General features: G+C 38.4%; 1 protein-coding gene across 9 annotated transcripts in view; it reads right to left on the reverse strand.

The window, feature by feature from the left end:
• cadpsa (Ca2+-dependent activator protein for secretion a) overlaps window positions 1-22,592 on the reverse strand; it is a 162,693-nt gene that overhangs the window by 48,293 nt on the left and 91,808 nt on the right. For 4 of the 9 annotated variants that reach the window (XM_057844977.1, XM_057844975.1, XM_057844974.1 and 1 more), the window contains 7 exons: window positions 20,813-20,954; window positions 14,731-14,865; window positions 11,240-11,395; window positions 10,749-10,896; window positions 7,768-7,782; window positions 3,460-3,534; window positions 3,310-3,393 (listed from right to left, as the gene is read on the reverse strand). In XM_057844977.1, coding sequence (XP_057700960.1) covers window positions 3,310-3,393; window positions 3,460-3,534; window positions 7,768-7,782; window positions 10,749-10,896; window positions 11,240-11,395; window positions 14,731-14,865; window positions 20,813-20,954 — 755 coding nt within the window. The remainder of the gene's footprint in view (window positions 1-3,309; window positions 3,394-3,459; window positions 3,535-7,767; window positions 7,783-10,748; window positions 10,897-11,239; window positions 11,396-14,730; window positions 14,866-20,812; window positions 20,955-22,592) is intronic. The other 5 variants (XM_057844978.1, XM_057844980.1, XM_057844982.1 and 2 more) reach the window with 3 other exon arrangements.

The following is a 22,592-nucleotide window of genomic DNA, read 5'->3' on the forward strand; positions in this document are numbered from 1 at the left end:
GAGCAGCAAAATGGACTGAAAATGCTGATTTCCAAGCCAAACACCACAGCCCCTGGTGTGGGAATATTTTGATTTTAAACCAAATGAAAATGGCGAGGCAACCAAAAAGGATGAACCAGTCTGCAAAATGAGTTTGGAGGTTGTTTTAACAAAGAGGGCCAACACAACAAATCTACATGTTCATTTGAAAAACTATCACCCTCTTTAGTTTTCACTGCTTAGTAAGAAAACTGCATCGCAACAAGCAGAGCCTTCCTCGTCACGGCAATCGACAATTACAGAGGTAATCGCTTGATTTGAGAAATACAAACGAGATCCCGCAAAATGCCGTTCCCTCACGGAAAGTGTAGTCCGCTACATTGCTGAAGAAATGAGACTGTTTTACCTCTGTTTAATGTTGTTTGACACTTTCTAGGTTCAAACTGCAGGTCTTAATACACAAATCCGATTTTTTCGTGTTTTTCCGACTCAAGTGAAGCATTAACTTGACGGTCTGAACGTAACAAGTTGCATAGAAGTGGACCATTTCAAATCCGATCTGGGCCACATTTTTCCAGAATGTGGCTGGCGGTCTGAACTTTCAAGTGTCCCGAATTGGAATTCATGCAGCAATGACGTCAGCAAAGCGAAAGGCAGGATGGGAGCGATGTAGCTGTGCATTAGCTTCTAGCTTGAACTATGATTTTATGCAGAAGCGGGTAGGGATGGGAATTGATAGGATTTTTACGATTCCGATTCCATTATCGATATTGCTTAACGATTCGATTCTTTATCGATTCTCTTATCGATTCTAATTTGGGGAAAAAGAACAACAAACGTTTTGATTGGCATCGAGTTTGTTTAATCAGAACTCACAACCTTACAAACTCACAACGAGATCAAAAGAGGCCCAAAGCCTCAATGTTAACTGTGGCAATAAATGGCAAATACACAAGAATGTGTAACATTTTACTGAAACATTTATCTCATAGAAATAAAAAATATTGGTATATATTGGGAGATAGGTTGTTGTTCTGCGTTTGGCAATATGTGTTAAAGCAGGGGTCCCCAAACTTTTTCCTGTGAGGGCCACATAACTTTTCCCCTTCTCTGATGAGGGGCCGGGGTCAGTTTGTAACAAAAAAAGTGTGACGATTGCAGAAGTGCATAAATGTAAAAAATTATTGTTTTTCAGAAAGCCACAATCAAGTAACCCTTTCTGGATTCTTCACGGAATGAAAGTAAATAAAATAAAAATAATAATATAATAATAATAATTAATAATAAAAACACTATTAATTAAATAGATAATATCCAAATAACCCGCTCTGAATTCTTCAAGGAAAAAGGCCAGGAAATAAATAACACGATTGAGAAAAAAAAAATAAATTCAAAATGGCCGGACCAAATGTGGATGCGGGCCGTATTTGGGCCGCGGGCCGCAGTTTGGGCACCCGAAAAAATGCCGCATCCAAGCGAGTGAGCGTGCGAAGTGAGAGAGGGAAACACTTCTACAAGCCTACGTTCTTTGTTAATGTTAATATCTACAGAGGCAACGCCTGTATGTATAATCTTTTGTGTTGTTGTTGTTGTTTCCACTCGCGATCGGACACTTAAATCCAGTTGTGTAGTGGTTTGAACGATGTGCTAATGCTAGCGAACGAATGCTAAACATACTGTTATTAGCAGCTAATCATCGCTGATTTACGTTGATGCAAACCTGTTTGTTATTGGGGACGAAATTGATTTGTTTCATTTCTATTCTTAGTTTCACTCTTCAAGTGATGGTTGAATAAAGTCAGCAAATTATACCAACGTCTTCTGTATCGTCATTTCGGAGTTTAGCTAGCTGTGTAGCTGTCTCGGTGAGGACAGTGCAGTCTATTCCCTCCCGATGCAGTTATCTCCACCTTGCAATGACTGCAAGTCGCTTTGTTGTAATTTTTCCTCGTGAAGTGAAGACACACTGTCGAGCGTTTGAACCTACGTGCTGTCATTGTTATGTTTATGGCTGCAATGCTCGTGCTTACCCGTCGTAACCTTTCATTTTCACACTCTTTCCTGGTGAAGTGTAGTCCAACTTTGGAGCGAGTGGTTCTTGGCGCCATGCTAGTTTGATGCGTCTGGACAACAAGACACGTCACGACGCAATACGCGTCTTTAGGACTCGTTAAAGGGATCGTTAAGGCTTTTTCATTGTGATGTCGAGGCCTCGAAACACTCGGAACCGGTTCCGAATTGGAATCGGATTTCGATTCCCATCCCTAGAAGCGGGCTTGACCACAGTCATATAAAAAAATAAATGAAGAAAAGGATAAGCCTGACAATTTTCGACTTTCATTCAATGCGCCGAATGAGCAATATTTCAGTATTGCTTAAATGGGCGAGACAGGGCAAATTGACACACCCACGTCAAGTCACGCACACAAGTCAAGGCTTATGTGCGTGCGTGTATGCTTTCTATCAGTCCATATAAACTTTGAATAAAAGACTAAACGGGGATTATTAATGTCTCTTATTTGTGTGATCTTTTTGGAAATCAAAATGTGATCACCCTGGAATGACATACAGCTAGCATGTGTAATTTGTTTTGATGCTTCTGTGCATGCGGGTCACTTTGGTGAGCGCATCTCGGACTGCGAATTAGCGCACCTGCGTGATACTTGAATGGGCTCCATGGACAAAGGTAGTCTGAACAGGCAAGCCAAAAAACCAGACATAAGGAAAAATCTGACTTGTGCATTACGACCTGCAGTATGAATTTAGCCTTAGTGAAGCCAAATTTTTGTTATTGCTAATTAATTAATGTAATTTTCTCTTGTTGTTGCAGTGCAATTGTTTGTGTTACTACAACTTTATACCTCAGTGCCTAAATGCCTAAGTTACTGAAGTGCAATTTTATTTTTTTCTTGAAAAAGACATTACATTTATTCTGTTTTTTTGTGCGGTATTGATATTGAGTAAACTTTTATTACGTTTAAATGGGTGTACTTGATATTACTTAGTATTATTAATATATAGTGTATTCTTACTGTGTTATTGTATATTGGTTAAAAAAAATGGGGGGGGGGGCTGCAATAATATTGCTTATCGCAATAATTTATCAGACAATTTATCGCCCACTAAAATTTGTTATCGCGACAGGCCTAGTTATACAATAACCTGACTTCACACACAATGGGACATTTTATGTCCTTCTACAATTATGCTAGAAAATGACAGTTTACTATATGGGCATGACCATGCAATAAATGATCATGTTTCTAACAATGATGTAGGAAGAATGTAGAATTTTCTTTCCTCTCAATGTTTCCAATAAAACCAACTTACTGTGAAAGAGAGAAAAGAAGAAAAGAGCGTTCCTTCATCATATCTGGAGAGTTTTGCTAAGACACTCTCCAGAATAACCACAAACTGAAACAGAAACAGGATATAATTAGTTACATAACGTAGTACAGATTTAACCATCAGGTGCTTTACCTTTGCTACTAGCAGGGTTATCATCTCCTTCACTGTTTCCTCAATAAGGTTGTCAATTTGGGAATGGTATTGTCTCTACACACACAACAAAGACAAAAAAATAAGAGCGCGAGAAAGTGTACACAAGACAGAGAGTGGGAGAGAGATGGCGAAAGAAAGGATTACCGACTGACATTTACACTTGACTGGTAAATGGTTCTGATGTGATATCACATTTTCAACACAAACACTGCTTAATGAGCCTGTTTACAGTTTTTCTCAATTGCTTTAGTACGTTTCTTTGCTCAGACGTGAAATTCTCAAAACTACTTGTTCAGTCCTCACAACATTGTATCACTATTACACATCAAAAAAGCAGTTTCTGGTTTCTTTGAACAAGTTGCAGAATATTTCTTACATCCATTCAAATGATTTGTACAATTCTCCTGTCTTTCATACATTATCCACTGCATCTGTCATGATGGTCGAAATGGATTATCAAGAGTCTCTTTTGAAAAGTCTCAGCTACCACAACATTTAGGAATTAGTTCATTCCATAGTCTTTACATGAAAAATGGATGAACATGTTGTCAGAATATGTCAACATATGTGTGCACATTTTCGTTACTTATTTTACGTATCTTATATTAACCTGCCGAAATTTGTAAATCCATATTGGCCCGAATATAAGACGGCCCTGATTGTAAGACGACCCCCTCTTTTTCAAGATTTAAGTTTGAAAAAAGACTTTTTTAACACCAAATTAATTTTTATACTGAAAATAATTACAGTACATCCGAAACAAATTATTATAACTATATATTTGAGAGAAAAAGCATTTTATTTTGCCTCATTCAAATCTTAATATCTGAACATTTAAATATGTCAACTAAAGTGCAATCACATTCGTAAATGAATGGCTTCTGGTTTTGAAATGTAAATAAACCAACCATTGTGATAAAACAACAAAATTGCAAAACCCATCAAATTGAAGTCTAACTGTAACTGTAGTCTTGAAACAAATCTGAATAAGGAAAAACATTGCACTAAAATAATGCAAACTGGTTAAACTAAAAAGAGTAGCTGAGATCTGTCATGAGAAAACATCGCTTCAATGATATCTGGTGCCATCTAGCGTCGTGAATGGGGTGAGTAGCTGAGATCTGTCATGACAGAACATCGCTTCAATGATATCTGGTGCCATCTAGCGTCGTGAATGGGTATAATGTCTAGACCGCGAATATAAGACGACCCCCTCTTTTTCAGTGTTATTTCAATGCCAAAAACACCATCTTATACTCGGGCCAAAACGGTAGTTTCAGAGAATGTGATTTTCCACCACGCCAACATAATCTGGGAATGGTTTGCAACCCACAACAGAATGGTAATGGAGTCGTCCCACCATACTTCCCATTCGTCAATCCATTAGAAGATTTTTTCTCCACATGGAGATGGCATATGTATGATCGCCAGCCTCACACACAGATGACTCCTGGATGCCATGAATGCAGCATGCAGTGACATCACAGCAGATGCCTGCAGAGGCTGGATAAGGCATTCAAAAAGATATTTTCCACGCTGTAAAGCAAGAGTGCACATCGGTTGTGATGTGGATGAAAATTTGTGGCCCAACAGAGAGGGATGTCAAGATGTGGAGAAAGAATGGGGGAAAAAATCCTGACAGCACGCAAAGTTTTAAGTGCCGATTGTTTTATGTTCATGAATTTCTAATTGTGCTGTTTTTTTTCGTTGTGATACTCAGTGCTGTCTTTTGCTCTCTGTATCGCAATGACATGGTCTGTCAAGACAGTGGAAAAACAGCTAAAGTGGAAAACTGCATCCTGTCCCGTTTTTTGCAATCAATCTCCTACACACAAAGGTGTAACTTGCGATTTTCATCAAACCATCTTCCGAATCAGAGCCTTCCACAAGAGTAACTGTTATATTGAGAGTCTTGTCTACACACAATGAAACAAGGACTTGTCATTCTGACTGCACTGACATGTTCATTGACACAGAAATTTAATTTTGAGCAAAAGACTAACAATTTTGGTCAAAAAACTTTTGCAGGCTTTTGCAGGTAATTCATGTTGTTTTGCTACTTGTATTTAGAGAAATGCACAAACTGTTTTGAGAATTTCAATTCTGATCTGAGAAACGTACTAAAGCAATTGAGAAAAACTTTAATAGGCCCTATTATACAGTGGAGCAAATAAGTATTTAGTCAACCACTAATTGTGCAAGTTCTCCCACTTGAAAATATTAGAGAGGCCTGTAATTCTCAACATGGGTAAACCTCAACCATGAGAGACAGAATGTGGGGAAAAAAAACAGAAAATCAAATTGTTTGATTTCTAAAGAATTTATTTGCAAATCATGGTGGAAAATAAGTATTTGGTCAATACCAAAAGTTAATCTCAATACTTTGTTATGTACCCTTTGTTGGCAATTACGGAGGCCAAACATTTTCTGTAACTCTTCACAAGCTTTTCACACACTATGTTTCCACCCCCATGCTTCACAGTGGGTATGGTGTTCTTCGGATGCAATTCAGTATTCTTTCTCCTCCAAACACGAGAACCCGTGTTTCTACCAAAAAGTTTTACTTTGGTTTCATCTGACCATAACACATTATCCTTGTCCTCTTCTGGATCATCCAAATGCTCTCTAGCGAACTGCAGACGGGACTGGACGTGTACTGGCTTCAGCAGGGGGACACGTCTGGCAGTGCAGGATTTGAGTCCCTGGCGGCGCATTGTGTTACTATTAGTAGCCTTTGTTACTGTGGTCCCAGCTCTCTGTAGGTCATTCACTAGGTCCCCCTGTGTGGTTCTGGGATTTTTGCTCACCGTTCTTCTTATCATTTTGACGCCACGGGGTGAGATCTTGCATGGAGCCCCAGATCGAGGGAGATTATCAGTGGTCTTGTATGTCTTCCATTTTCTAATAATTGCTCCCACAGTTTATTTCTTTACACCAAGCGTTTTACCTATTGCAGATTCAGTCTTCCCAGCCTGGTGCAGGTCTACAATTTTTTCTCTGGTGCAGGTCTACAATTTTGTCTCTGGTGTCCTTCGACAGCTCTTTGGTCTTGGCCATAGTGGAGTTTGGAGTGTGACTGACTGAAGTTGTGGACAGGTGTCTTTTATACCGATAATGAGTTAAAACAGGTGCCATTAATACAGGTAACGAGTGGAGCCTTGTTAGACCTCGTTAGACCTCGTTAGAAGAAGTTAGACATCTTTGACAGCCAGAAATCTTGCTTGTTTGTAGGTGACCAAATACTTATTTTCCACTCGAATTTGGAAATAAATTATTTAAAAATCCAACAATGTGATTTTCTGTTTTTTTTTCCACATTCTGTCTCTGATGGTAGAGGTTTACCCATGTTGACAATTACAGGAAAGTAGGAGAACTTGCACAATTGGTGGTTGATTAAATACTTATTTGCCCCACTGTATATCGTAAGATTAAGCATGAGATTTCATCACATGACATTATATTTAATTAGCCAAAGAAATAAATAAACATTCAAGAGGCAATTAGCTTATTGTTTTTTTTTCTTCCACCTTTGCTTCACTTTATGTTTACTTCACCCTGGTAGTAAAATTGATTATTTAGACAATTTAAATGTTCCGTATTTTCCGCACTATAATGTTCACCAAAAAGCCTTCAATTTTCTCCAAAGTAGACAGTGCGCCATACAATCCGATGCGCCTTATATATTGATCAATATTGGTTAATCATGGCATGACATACCCTTTAGCGCAGCGCAATCTAGTGGATGTATAACACATCCCCAACCACTACTACTACTGTGCCTTATAATCCGGTGTGCCCTACATATGAAAACAGTTTTAGAATAGGCCGTTCATTGAAGGTGCACCGTATACTCCGATGTGCCTTATAGTGCAGAAAATACGGTTGCTTGATTTGACTGATTATTAATATAACGGGTCTAACCTGCGATTAACTACAATTCCGTATGTCACTCTCTAAGTTATAATAAAGCTAAATATTTTCTGTCATGGAAACTCAGATGCACTGCTATCATCATAATGAATCCTTTTGTTTGTGCTTGTGGCACCAATAGCACAGCTAAGGGCTGAGCAATAATGAATTCATTGTCAGTAATTGGAATCGGTCTCTGTATTCTGTGAAATATGAGATCTCTCACTTCTACTCCATGTATATTCAATAATATCTACACATATGCTAATGAAATCCAAACAATTAAACTGGAGGAAGACAGACAGGGAAAACTGACAACTAATTATACAATTGGGAAAAGGAAGGTGTGATTTCAATTTAATTTGTGGCCACACTTACCCAGTCTCTAACAAACTTTCACAAGACAAAGAGGGAAAAAAACAGCTGAGAAATAGAGATGGCGGCAACATGGTATATGTGAAGTTATGTTAATTATGTAAAAGAAATTAGGAACAAAAATGCTAATTGGATAGAGAAAATGACAATAACAATATTTCAGCTATGAAAATATATTTTTCTAACCTGACAGATGTGTACAAAAGGATAAACACTTTCATTACATTTTGTATCTATCATAATTTTTTCTTCTTCCACACTTGAAGACGGTCAAGCTCTAAGACCCATATATTATATATTTTTTCATCCTATTTAACCTAAACATATAACATTGTTAACAAATGTGAACCCTTTAGAAGCGAAAGAAATATGAAGAAAATGCTCCAGTAGTTTTGATGTTTGGCCCGTTTCCCAAAAACTGATGTTAAAACAAATGGTTTTATACGTCCGTTACTTTTCTACATCCCAAACATTGACCTCCCACCTCTTATTTATAGGTCGTGACAACCCTGCCTCCACACATATCCCCACACTCAACCTCCCCTCTCGCATAAACAAGTTAAAGTACCATGCTTATTTCATATTTTCCGCTGTATTTTATGCTCCTGAATGAAATGGACCGCTTGGATGTGTGTGGAAGCGATCGCTATATTTATTTAGTTTTTTGAATCCCACGCGATGAAAATGAGTGACTTCTGGCTCTAGTCTCGAGTTCAGAAAGAGGGCGCTGAGACGTGTACAGTAGAAGGAGTCCTCTTCACTATTGAGCCGTACTGTTGTATGAGAAGGACTAAGGATTCACCTGGTTTTACGGATTAATTCGATTATTTTTCGTATCACGCCAGCCAAACGGCTGCAGAAAAATTTTGCTGCACCAGGGAGAGGCGTGTGAGCCTTTTTGGGGTTTTAAAAGGTTCCCATTCACCGGTGGATATTGGCCAAAACAAGCCCTACTACTGTGGGACCATTGGACTTAAGAGGAAGTGAGTAAACATCGTGTTTTGTATTATTTCAAAATCTGGGATCATTTTAATACGTAGGTGGCTTTTATTTTGTGGCTGACATCCTTTTTGTCCACTCGGCCGACGACTGGCGGCTTGTCGCACATCCCACCGCCGGGAGAGCACTATACCCGGCTTATTGCCCTCTTCATGCGCCTGGTGTTCTGTCAAATTTTCAACCCCATCAGAAATTGCAACTATGTGTTAAATATGGCCGCGAATACAGCGATTACAAAGCAAACACCACAAACTTTCTTTAAAAAACAACAACCTTGTAAACATCACACAATCTGAAATGTCAAAATTGTTATTCGATAATTCTGCGTCCTACGGTATGCTGGGGTGGGATTCAATAAGTTTCGGCTTCTCCCTTCAGCCCTTTTCTTTTCGGGTTGAACTAAATGTAAAGGCAAATGAATGCTGTATGTTTGGATCTGTCACGCCTGAAAAGGAAAGAAGGAAAGAAGAAATAAAGGACTACCGGTATTTACGTACGTTTCATCATGGACGGGCATGTAGAAAAGATCTCCTAAGACACATTCTGTCTGTCATGTTAGCTGCATAACAACTGCATGCTGCTCTTTGTTTACGTCGTCTCCGTGTAGTAAGGTATTATTTTTCATCATATTCGTGTTGACCATGTGGCAGCTACGCGTTCATCCGACGTCGGCCGGTTTGTCCGGCGGTACTCTCCAGCTGCTTCCCTCGCCAGCTCTCCTTTACGTAGTAGCAGGGAAACGAGCTGTAACTCTGTCTTCGCCAATCTGCAACCCGCCCAATCGACAACCCCGCTACAGTATGACATATTCCGGGCTAGTTTTGTGTGATTTTTCACTTCGAAAAGCGAAAATAAGACTTTAAGATGTACTCGGTTCAGGTTAGTACGTCAGGTAGCTGTCACGCCTCTTGGTTTTTTTACATTCTCCAAAGCCGGGGAAGGGAAATGACAAAAGCCCGACGAGGCATAAAATATCGTTCGGGAGGTGCGACAGTAAAGGTGAAGTCGACAGTTTTGACCATTATGGAGTAATTTTGCCATGTCGTACTGAACAAATGCATTTTTATTATTTTATATTCCATTTAGAACAAAACTGTTATTTGTCATGACCATACCATTTATTTAGCAATTGGGAAAAATACTTGGATAAAAAGAATATGCTTTAAAAATATTGGAGTAGAGAGACCGAAACAATTATATTTTGCGGCTCTCTTCGTCGCATTTTCCTCGTTATGAATAATTCCCTCTCAATGTGCTGCATACTAAATCAGATGAAACCATTCTCCCGCTGATGTCATCCACCTGTTGGGGACGCTAGAGCCCTATAATGGTAGGTGTGGCTAGACGGCGGATTAAAAGACTAATTTCTCGTCATCTGCGCTTCGCAAAATTGTTGTATATAATCAAATCGTCTCAAAATATGATTCTAATTCACATAATAAATGTATTTAAGACTTTTTTTTATCCTGTCATACGCACTTTAAACTTTGGCCACAGTCAATTTCTTCTGATTGGTTAAATCGTTGGTGTCTCTTCTTTCTTTGGGGGTCAATGGTAGTTGGCAAACCAATCAAATGGTGCGCTAATGCCTCCTCCAACTTTTCTAATTCGTGAGGATTGAATGAGCGCCGCTGGGACAGAGGATAGTATGACGCTAAGATGTGCAGCGGGCAAAAGTTGTCGGCTTCAGTCGTGTGTATTCAAAAAGTCTTGCCAGGCTATCAAGCGATTGGTTAGCTTGTTATGGCAATTTTTTGCCTCGTAAATCTGACTAACTCATTGGTCCAATCTCTATGTCAATCATTCACCTAGGAAGTAGTGTCAGAAAACGAGTCATTTTACAAAAAGTGGGTTTTTGGTAATCAGTACTTAGTTGCACATTGCAACTTTAGAAGATGAAAAAACATTCTAAAAAAGTATAATATGTGGCCTGTAATCGTGTTTACCAGCTTCTGTCGCTCTTTCATTGTTGTTTTTGGACCTACCTCTTGATCCAGGTCCATTGCACACAGCTTGGCAGATTGGACCTTAGCATCCACCATGACGTTAAACATGGTACAGATAGACTGCGGCACTCGGAAGTCTGTTGCCCGGCTGCTCCGCTGAAGCTTGGCCTCAAATGCTGCACGTGTTCTTTAGGAAAGGACCGAAAAAAGAAAAAAAAAACACAAAAATCCTTTAGTGAGGATTAAAAACAAACAACAAAAAGCAAAACAAGAAAATAATTTTAATGAAAAACAGCTTTTGTCAAAGTGAGGGGAAGTTAGTTCTCATGCTTTTACTGACATGTAATTACACTTGGTTTGTAAACAGTGAACTAGCCTTTTTTTTTTTTTTTTTTTTTTTTTACATGAACTTTAAAGCAGTCTTACAAAATAGCCATACAATTTAACTACTTTTTTGTACGGCTTTGTCTGTATAGTTTTGGTCACATTTCCGCAATTTTATTTGCTGCAATCTGGTTATATTTCCTTACCTTTTTATACATGATTCAATCATATCACTTGACATCAGTTTCAGTCTGGTTTCTAGATGTTTGCCAAACTCTTCTTCTGGCCAGTGGAGATCTCGGATGAAAGTTTGCAGAGCATCCAATTTCCAAAAGAGATCTTCTGATGTCCCAGAGCCATTGCTTCAAGTGACAAAGGTACAAATTTGGAAGTTAGGCTTTATAACATCCTTCTCAAGTAACTTGACATGTCTACTGGCACACAAAATTCGGAGCACCCACATCTTTTTCAGAATCAATTTAAAAAAGAAACAAAAAACTCATTTTCCGGAATCAATTAGATTTCTGGGAGCACTGAGTTTGTATTTTGGAAACAGGAACAATTCATTGGGCAAAATGTAAAGGAGTTTCAGGGAAAGATAAACAGCCATACTTACCAGGGTCAAAATCACGCATCGATATCACAATTTACATACTGTATAAGAAAACAATGATATGTTGTCATGTTCTCAAACACAACAAACTCATCCCAAAAACACAATGGCACACACAAAAAAAACTCAACAACAATAGTGGGTGAAAGCGCTGGGAATGACGAGGAAATATTTATCATCTTACAACACAGAACATGACATGGAAGTCAGATCAGCCAGCTACATGCTCCAAGCCATTAGGCATGAATGTGGCTTTAATGTATGATTTTTATAGTTTTCTACAAATATTTTGGATGTATACAGCAAATTGTTGATTATTACTCTACATACCAAATGCATAGGGGGAAATTGACTTTTGGGGCAGGGGGGGGCACAACATGTTGATGACCCCACAACGCAATGTCAGCAATAAAATGAATTTACAAGAATATAATAATAAGTTGAAAATGAGTGGTTTTTGTTTCCCGTCATTCTTGAGGGGAATTCTAAATAAGGCTGCTTAGAACAGCTATACTTTTCACCAAGATCGTCATCCATTGAATATGGTACGCCCGCCAGTGTCGGGCCAATGTAGTCACCCCAGTCAAAAATTGTATCCCCTTAGCAGAGCCATATGGTAGTAGATTTGTGTCTTCATTGTTCGATCAAAAAATAAAAAAGTTGCTTCAATCAAAAAAAAGTTACTTTAATCAAAATATATATTTTCAATACAAAAATGTCGGTTCAATTAAAAAAAATGTGTTTGAATGCAAAAATAAATTTAAAACTCAAAAAAATGGATTTGAAAGCTATTTTTGACTTTTTTTTTTGATTGAAGTAAATTTTTTTGGCTGAAGCAACTTTTTTGATTGAGGTAATGTTGTTTTGCGTTTGGGCCACATTTTGGCTAGGACATTTGTGTCTTTATTATTTAATCATAAAATAAGTTGCTTCAAAATATACAGTGGGGAGAACAAGTATTTGATACACTGCCAATGGGTTTTCCCAGTGGCAGTGTATCAAATACTTGCTCTCCCCACTGTATATATATATATATATTTTCAAAAGAAAAATCACTTCAATCAAAAAAAAAAAAAAAAAAACGAAAAATTTCAATCATAGAAAAAAAGTTTTTGAATGCGAAAAAATATTTGTGACTCAAATATTTGCATTTGAACACTTCTTTGATTTTAGCAATCCTTTTTGTGTTTGGGCCATATTATGGGTAGGACATTTGTGTCTATATCATTCAATCCCCCAAAAAGTTTCTTAATCCTAAAATTATTTTAAAACAAAGACAAAAATCATTTGAAAAATAAAATTGACTTTGAAAAAAAAATTTTTGACCGATTATTAAAAATATCTTCTTTTTTTGTTCATTTCATTCATTTTTGTTATTTGTTTTATTGCTTTGCAACTTAAATTACCCTTTTAGGCCACGGGGGAGGAGGGGTGCTGGCCCCCTTGGTCCCCCCTTAATCTCCGCTTATGACCAAATCCTGACTTGACAGCTCTCTTTGCATCCCTATCAGGGATATTACCATTTTTACCATTTTCCTCCCATCTAAAGGATCAATTGCAAATTTCAGATTTTTTTTCTTTGACAAACAAACGTGTTTACAGTTTATGCCCATCATTCGGTACATATTCTAAATGTAATTATAGGCAAACAAAATTATACAGTACTTATAATAAATCTACACACCTCTATTAAGAAAATAAGATCAAGACCAGGGGCGTCAAAACTATTCCACATAGGGCCGCAATGGGTTCTGGATTTCATTCCAACAAAGCAAGACAGCACCTTTTCACCAATCTGACGTCTTACAAGTGTAATCAGTTGATTGCAGTCGGGTGCTGCTTGGTTTAGCAGGAACTTCATTGGTTAAACTGTCTGTGCTCGATTAGTAGGAACAAAAACCAGGACCCACAGGGGCCCTTAAAGACCGGTTTGGACACCCCTGATCAAGACGAATGATGAAAAATTTATTTTTATCTTTCCACCTTTGATGTTAACTATAACATGCACAAATAAACTGTAAAAGGAACTAGACAGTCTTTCTGTTACATTCATTTAGGGGCGGTGGGCACCATTCTTAAATCCTAGCTGCCGCTCCTACAAATTCACTGTGCTCGGTAGGGGGGTCAGTATGGGTTCAGTACAACAGTAAAAACAAAAGCCTTCTTCTTATCACAGCATTTGAAAGTTAAAGTTTAATCTATTGGCTAATTCATTGGTCCGGTTGGAGAGCTAACTCGCAGCAACACTTGCAAATGAGTTGTTGAAAAAGTTCAGCATTCACACTGCACCACCGAACTTCCCAAGTAACATCACATAGACGAAAGGCGCACTCATTGATTGGACAAATAGAAGAGGAAATACCTACCTACTGGGAGAGGAAGGGGCGTGGAGCATCACAGCACCATGCTGCAATGCTGCACCTAATGTTAAACTCGATAGAAGTTTTTTTTTTTTTTTTTAATTGCTTTATTTTGCAATGATAATATAACCCTGCGTATGTATGTGTCATTTCTTTGTCAACTGACTGTAGCAGATTTTTGTAAGCATGGAAGTTCAAATTTAAAAAAACAAAACCTAATGTAGCATAGCATAGCCAGTTGCCAGTCAGCCAGCTTTGGGGTCGCTCACTCCTGACTCGAGCGAACTGGAATATATAAAAAATGCATTGGGGAAAATTAAACCACAAAAAGAACCGCGTGGTACCCCAAGTCACACAGGCGCGCCTTGGTAGCGTTTTTATAAAAATAAGATCGTTTCAATGTTGGATTATACACAGTTAACAGTTACGTTATTTAAACAGAGACATGAAGACTTTTTATATTAAATGTGCATGAGTTGCCAATGTAATGAATTAACATTTATTTTAATCCAAAGAAACAAGAATAGCACTAAAAAAGCTAATTTTCCCCCTTGCATCCACTTCCACATAATTTACAATTTAACATTAACTTGCATCTCAAATAAAAAAAAGGAAGCAAATGCTTTGAAAAATGCTGGACCAATATGTTGCTTTGTGTTATTTATATGCCACATTTCAGCCTAAGACATGTGCATGTTTCTGTCTACAGGAGACAAGTACACACTCTGAATCATCATTTGAAGTCATCCAGTTGGGCGGAGAAAAGCTGGGCATTTGTGCTACTTTAACACTTGGCACTGTTATATTTGGTACTTTGGGCATTTGAAGACTGACATTTGGCAGAGTACTAGCTATACTCCTGCAAAGAAAAACACAATAGAAAAAAAAAACAAAAAAGACAAATACTGACTATCTACACATACATGGCAGGTATACAACATGGAGTTTACACAGTTACTATAACATAGATATCACACATTTTTGTTGTTGTTTAACAAAATAAAATAGCAATATATTACATTCTTTTCCAAGCTTATACATTTAGATCGGGAGATATTTATGCTTGTGATGTTGATTGACATGTGTTCCAAGATTTATGCAAACATACAGTGCCTTGCAAAAGTATTCGGCCCCCTTGAATCTTGCAACCTTTCGCCACATTTCAGGCTTCAAACATAAAGATATGAAATTTAATTTTTTTGTCAAGAATCAACAACAAGTGGGACACAATCGTGAAGTGGAACAACATTTATTGGATAATTTAAACTTTTTTAACAAATAAAAAACTGAAAAGTGGGGCGTGCAATATTATTCGGCCCCTTTACTTTCAGTGCAGCAAACTCACTCCAGAAGTTCAGTGAGGATCTCTCAATGATCCAATGTTGTCCTAAATGACCGATGATGATAAATAGAATCCACGTGTGTGTAATCAAGTCTCCGTATAAATGCACCTGCTCTGTGATAGTCTCAGGGTTCTGTTTAAAGTGCAGAGAGCATTATGAAAACCAAGGAACACACCAGGCAGGTCCGAGATACTGTTGTGGAGAAGTTTAAAGCCGGATTTGGATACAAAAAGATTTCCCAAGCTTTAAACATCTCAAGGAGCACTGTGCAAGCCATCATATTGAAATGGAAGGAGCATCAGACCACTGCAAATCTACCAAGACCCGGCCATCCTTCCAAACTTTCTTCTCAAACAAGGAGAAAACTGATCAGAGATGCAGCCAAGAGGCCCATGATCACTCTTGATGAACTGCAGAGATCTGCAGCTGAGGTGGGAGAGTCTGTCCGTAGGACAACAATCAGTCGTACACTGCACAAATCTGGCCTTTATGGAAGAGTGGCAAGAAGAAAGCCATTTCTCAAAGATATCCATAAAAAGTCTCGTTTAAAGTTTGCCACAAGCCACCTGGGAGACACACCAAACATGTGGAAGAAGGTGCTCTGGTCAGATGAAACCAAAATTGAACTTTTTGGCCACAATGCAAAACGATATGTTTGGCGTAAAAGCAACACAGCTCATCACCCTGAACACACCATCCCCACTGTCAAATATGGTGGTGGCAGCATCATGGTTTGGGCCTGCTTTTCTTCAGCAGGGACAGGGAAGATGGTTAAAATTGACGGGAAGATGGATGCAGCCAAATACAGGAACATTCTGGAAGAAAACCTGTTGGTATCTGCACAAGACCTGAGACTGGGACGGAGATTTATCTTCCAACAGGACAATGATCCAAAACATAAAGCCAAATCTACAATGGAATGGTTCAAAAATAAACGTATCCAGGTGATAGAATGGCCAAGTCAAAGTCCAGACCTGAATCTAATCGAGAATCTGTGGAAAGAGCTGAAGACGCTGTTCACAAACACTCTCCATCCAACCTCATTGAGCTCGAGCTGTTTTGCAAGGAAAAATGGGCAAGAATGTCAGTCTCTCGATGTGCAAAACTGATAGAAACATACCCCAAGCGACTTGCAGCTGTAAATGGAGCAAAAGGTGGCGCTACAAAGTATTAACGCAAGGGGGCCGAATAATATTGCACGCCCCACTTTTCAGTTTTTTATTTGTTAAAAAAGTTTAAATTATCCAATAAATTTTGTTCCACTTCACGATTGTGTCCCAGTTGTTGTTGATTCTTGACAAAAAATTAAAATTTTATATATTTATGTTTGAAGCCTGAAATGTGGCGAAAGGTTGCAAGGTTCAAGGGGGCCGAATACTTTTGTAAGGCACTGTATGTCATATTTGAACAAAACAAAATGTCCACCCTACTACTGTAATAGCTTCCACATTTCTTAGTGGAATTATGCTGGTGACGCCAAAGGTCAATGATCTTCGACAAGAAGGGGGCAATCCAGTCTTCAACACTAAACTAATTTATTCAGGAACAAAAAAAGAACTGTTTGCACAAACTAAGAAACATCTTAATTTACATTGGGTTCCAACTCATGATGCATATAAGATTGATGTTAATGAAACATTTTTTTTTCTTTATCGGGAACTTTTTGCATAGCATTTAAATAACTGATAAGTATTAAGAGTTTTTCTCAATTGCTTTAGTACATTTCTCAGATCAGAATCAAAATTCAGTTTGTGCGTTTCTCAAAATACGTCGCACAAATAGCAAAACAACATGGATTACCTGCAAAAGCCATTTTTTTGTGCAAAATTCTTAGTCTTTCGCTCAAAATTAAATTTCGGTGTCAATGAACACATCATTGCTGTCAGAATGACAAGTCCTTGTTTCATTGTGTACAGATGAGAGAGTCAAATTGATTAGTCATGCTCTCAATGAAGTTACTGTGGTGGAAGGCTCTCATGCTGCAGATGGTTTATAACATTTTGAGGAAAATTGCAAGTTGCACATTTATGTGTGGGAGATTCATTACAAAAAACTGGACAATATTCAGTTTACAGTTTTACTGTTCTTACAATGTCTTGATTAGGGATGGGAATCGAAATCCGATTCCAATTCGGAACCGGTTCCGAGTGTTTCAAGGCCTCGACATCACAATGAAAAAGCCTTAACGATCCCTTTACCGATCCCTAAAGACGCATATTGCGTCGTGACGTGTCTTGTTGTCCAGACGCATCAAACTAGCATGGCGCCAAGAACCACTCGCTCCAAAGTTTGGCTACACTTCACCAGGAAAAAAGGTGAAAATGAAAGGTTACGATAGTTTAGCACGAGCATTTCCGCCGTAAACATAACAATGACAGCACGTAGGTTCGAACGCTCGAAAGTGTGTCTTCACTTCACGAGGAAAAATTACAAAGCGACTTGCAGTCATTGCGAGGTGGAAATAACTGCATCGGGAGGGAATAGACTGCACTGTCCTCACCGAGACGCTAAGGCTCAGTCGTGGCTATACAGCTAGCTAAACTCCCAAATGACGATGCAGGAGACGTTGGTATAATTTGCTGACTTTATTCAACCATCACTTGAAACTAAAAATAGAAATGAAACAAATCAATTTCGTCCCCAATAACAAACAGGTTTGCATCAACGTAAATCAGCGATGATTAGCTGCTAACACAGTAAGAACAAACAGTTAGCATGCGTTCGCTAGCATTAGCACATCGTTTAAACCACTACACAACTGGATTTAAGTGTCCGATCGCGATTGGAAACACACAACAACAACACAGAAGATGGTACATACAGGCGTTGGCTCTGTAGATATTTTACAAACATTAACAAAGAACGTAGGCTCGTGGCAGTGTTTCCCTTTCTCACTAACTCGCTCACTCACTTGGATACGGCATTTCTTCTTCTTCACGTGAGCGCGCTCTTCTTCGCGTGAGGAAGCGCAAGGGCGCCACCACTTGAGCGTGAAAGCACCATAAAAACTAAAAGGCATGCATTTCAATATACTGTACTGGTAAATAAAAGCAGGGGTCCCCAAACTACGGCCCGCGGCTCCATATTTGGTCTGGCCCCCTGAACAATTCCAGAGAGCATTTTGAATTTTTTTTTTTTTTTTTCTCCCTCAGTAGTGTTATTTATTTCCTGGCCTTTTTCAGGGAATACCTCAGAGAGGGTTATTTGATTATTATCTATTTAATTAATAGTGCTATTATTATTTATTATTATTATATTATATTATTATTATTATTATTTTATTTACTTTTGTTCCGTGAAGAATCCACAGAGGGTTATTTGATTGTGGCTTTCTGAAAAACAATAATTTTTTTACATTTACGCACTCCTGCAATCGTCACACTTTTTCTGTTACAAACTGACCCCGGCCTCTCATCAGAGAAGGGAAAAGTTATTTGGCCCTCACAGGAAGAAGTTTGGGGACACTGCCAAAGGCAGAACAACGACCTATATGCCAAAATATACCAATATTTTTTATTTCTATTAGAAAAATGTTTCAGTAAAATGTTACACATTCTTGTGCATTTGCCACTTATTGCCACAGTTAACATTGAGGCTTTGGGCCTCTTTTGACCTCGTTGTGAGTTTGTAAGGTTGTGACTTCTGATTAAACAAACTTAATGCCAATCAAAATGTTTGTTCTTCTTTTTTCCGAAATTAGAATCGATAAGAGAATCGATAAAGAATCGAATTGTTAAGCAATATCGATAATGGAATAGGAATCGTAAAAATCGTATCAATTCCCATCCCTAGTCTTGATAGACCATGTCATTGCGATACAGAAAGCAAAAGACAGCACTGAGTATCACAAAGGAAAAACAAAAATGAAAAATTTGAAATGTGAACATAAGACAATCGGCACAACTAAACTTTGAATGCTGTCGGGATCTCCCCCATTCTTTCGACACATCTTGACGTTCCTCTGTTGGGCCACAAATCTTCGTCCACGACACAACAGATGTCCTCTCTTAGTATACAGCAAGGAAAGAATCTTCTTGAATGCCTTATCCAGCCTCTGCTGTGATGTCACTGCATGCTGCATTCATGGCATTCAGAAGAGTCATCTGAGTGTGAGGCTGGCAATTATATACTTGCCATCTCCGTGAGGAGAAAAAACATTTTTGGGGATTGAGGAATGGAGAGTAAGGTGGGGAGGAACTCCATTACATTGTGGGTTGCAACCCATTCCCTGATTATGTTGGAGTGGTGAAAACTCACATTATTCAAAACTATTACAAATTTTGACAGGTTATGCCGAATCTGACCCTCTCATGTTCAGGAATTAGGTCCCTGCAGAGTGTGTCTAAAAAACTGACAAGACATTCTGTGTTGTAAGGCCATGGGGCCTTACAACACAGAATGGGAATATGGGTGAGCGCACCATTTTTCTGTAATGGCAGCACCCATGGTTACCAATTCAAGACAGATTCAGAAAATAAGTAATGAAAATGCTTAAAAATAAGCACACACATGTTTACATATTCTGCCAACATGTTCATCCATTTTGCATGTAAAGACTTATACAATTAACTCATGACGAAATGTTGTGGGAGGTGAGACTATTCAATAGAGAGCCATGATCATCCATTTTGACCATCATGGCAGATACAAGTGATAATGTAGAAAACAGCAGAGAATTGTAAAAAAATCATTTACATGGATGTAAAAAAAACATCTGCAACTTGCTCAAAGAAATGAGAAACTGCTTTTTTGATGTGCACTACTGATACAATGTTGTGAGGGTTGAACAAGAAGCTTTGAGAATTTCAAGTCTGAGAAACGTACTAAAGCAATTGAGAAAAACTAAGAGTTTCCAACTCCGAAAATAGGTTGTTCATAAAAAATTTTGAAATCAAATGCATTATCGATAAATTCATGTCACTTTCTGAATATGAAAATATGTATATTATAAATGATCAAATAATCCATGTGGAATACCAATGATGAATCATCAAACCTTGGCTCAGGAGGCAATATCGTCATTTCCCAACCTAAATGTTTTAGGTTTCACCCTTAGCCCAATTTTAATTTATGATCCGATGAGGAACATAAGCAAAAAATGTGAGGCACTGTAATTACTTTATTTTCACTTTCCTTCCTTCCTTTCTTAATGATCATCTTCACCGAATTACCATTACAAAGTAAAAGCAGTTAGTAATTTATACAGCCTTCTAAAACGTTATTGCACTCATAGCAAATGAGTTACTTATATACATTTTTTTGAGCAGGGTTAGGTTTTTGGAATAAGCAATTATTATTGTAACATGCTTAGGTTATGTTCACGTTGCTATTTTGTAAGCTTTAATATATGTAATATCTTATCTTATAAAGTAAAACGACTGTGACAAAGATCATTCATTTGTGAATAATTGCTTACCCCATTAGAGGGTATAAAAATGGCATAGTTCAACAAGGTCTCCTTACTTGACAGGTTCCCAAGATTCCCTTTCAAAGCCTCTATGAATGGATTGAGCAATAGAGGACTCCATTAGGTCCACGTAACGCACCACCAGGGGGGCATACAGGTCTTGCAGGTGTTTGTGAAACTTCCCATTGCAAAGGTTATCTGTTTGGAGGAAAATATACTGTAAATGGCCACTGTAAATATGCAATTTTATGATAAGTGAGTGTGTGGACATTTGTGAAATTTTGAGTTTACATTAACAATCTCGCTCTCAAATTGAATGAAGGATTGGTGAATATCAGTGAGTCATAACTTAAGATAACTTTAAAGTGATAGTTTTAGTCATTATTCCAACTATATCCCTGAGTATTTAAAAACAAAAATCAATCATTATGATTGCTCAAGGAGGAAAACAAAAGCATGCCATTGGGTGTTGTTTCATGTGACTTTGCATCTCTTATCGTAGGTGTGACACAGTATAAGCACTATGCGTCCAATCCAGGTTTGAAGTTGTCCGGGTATTTCTGAATCGGAACCAATCACACACACACTTCTCCCTGTCTCTGCCAGCTTCCAACTGGTAAAAAGGCAACACTGACAAAGACCGCAGGAGATAAAATGGAGGCCAGTGTGTGCTAAAGTAATGGCTCACGGCTCCATGCAGCGTGCTTGCTTTTTTCTCCCGCTCTCTCTTTGTTTTTCTCTCCCCCTCTGAGCATGTATGTGTTTGTGTGTGTTGGCATTGGAGTCAAGGTCAGTGATACACAGTAGGTGCAATGTTTGTTGTGTTCCCTGATTGCCACTCTCCCAATTAGCCACTTCAGCGGCTGTTGTCCACTTGGATGTGTTGTGTCCAGGAGTGTGTTTTCAGGGCTTGCCGTGACCCAAACACCACTGCTTTGGTCCTCATTAACTCCTCGAACAGCAACGTGATTTTGGCGCCTGTCCTGTACTAAGGCTATTTACTGCTACATAAGTTCATTGCTAAGGGGACCGAATAAGATGACCTTCTGCTGAAAAGATGCCTCTACCATGATACATTCTGAGTACAGTATGTGAGTGGGCTAGAGGTCTTTATTTTGCCTTGAATTTGTAGAAATGTTTTGTTATGAGTGACGTCTTCATGAATAAATTTCTTGGACTGCTTGCAAGTCGAAATAATTATTGCTGATTTATCATGTTGTCAATGGCACTGAAAGTTGGCTGTTAAATATCATGAAATGCAATGTGAAGTGACTTGTAATTGCTCATAGGAAAATTGTCTATGCCTACCTGTATATACTTCAATTGCCATTTTCAGTATTACAAAACGGCGGCCATTTGAGGCACTACCAAATGAGCAGATTTGTAATGATCTTGGTTACATTGAATGAGCGGCTTACACTCTTGACTTCTCCTTGACTCCCGGTTGACTAAAAGAAAAGGGGACACATTCCCCAGGGACAATTAGCACCCAACTTGATTGAGTCGGAATTGTGAACAGTGAAGTGTATCCTTTACAGGACCACAGACAGCGCCTTGGTGATCCCTCAGGCAAGAATGCATGCAGTTCATTATAGAGATTGCAGGCCTGCAGCAACCGGAGTCAAGATGTGACTATTATCTTCAGTCAAAGACACACATACATGAAGAGACAAATACACCTCTTTTTACACAATATAATGACAGCATAAACATGATTTGGACCCACTATATTTGGAAAACGTTAGCACTGACTGTCATAGAATGAAAAAAGTAACAATTAATGAAACAAGGGATCACAACACGTTTTAAATGAATACAAATTATATTGTGCTGATG

The sequence above is a fragment of the Corythoichthys intestinalis genome, chromosome 9 (assembly GCF_030265065.1).
Source record: "Corythoichthys intestinalis isolate RoL2023-P3 chromosome 9, ASM3026506v1, whole genome shotgun sequence".
Classification (NCBI taxonomy): domain Eukaryota; kingdom Metazoa; phylum Chordata; class Actinopteri; order Syngnathiformes; family Syngnathidae; genus Corythoichthys; species Corythoichthys intestinalis.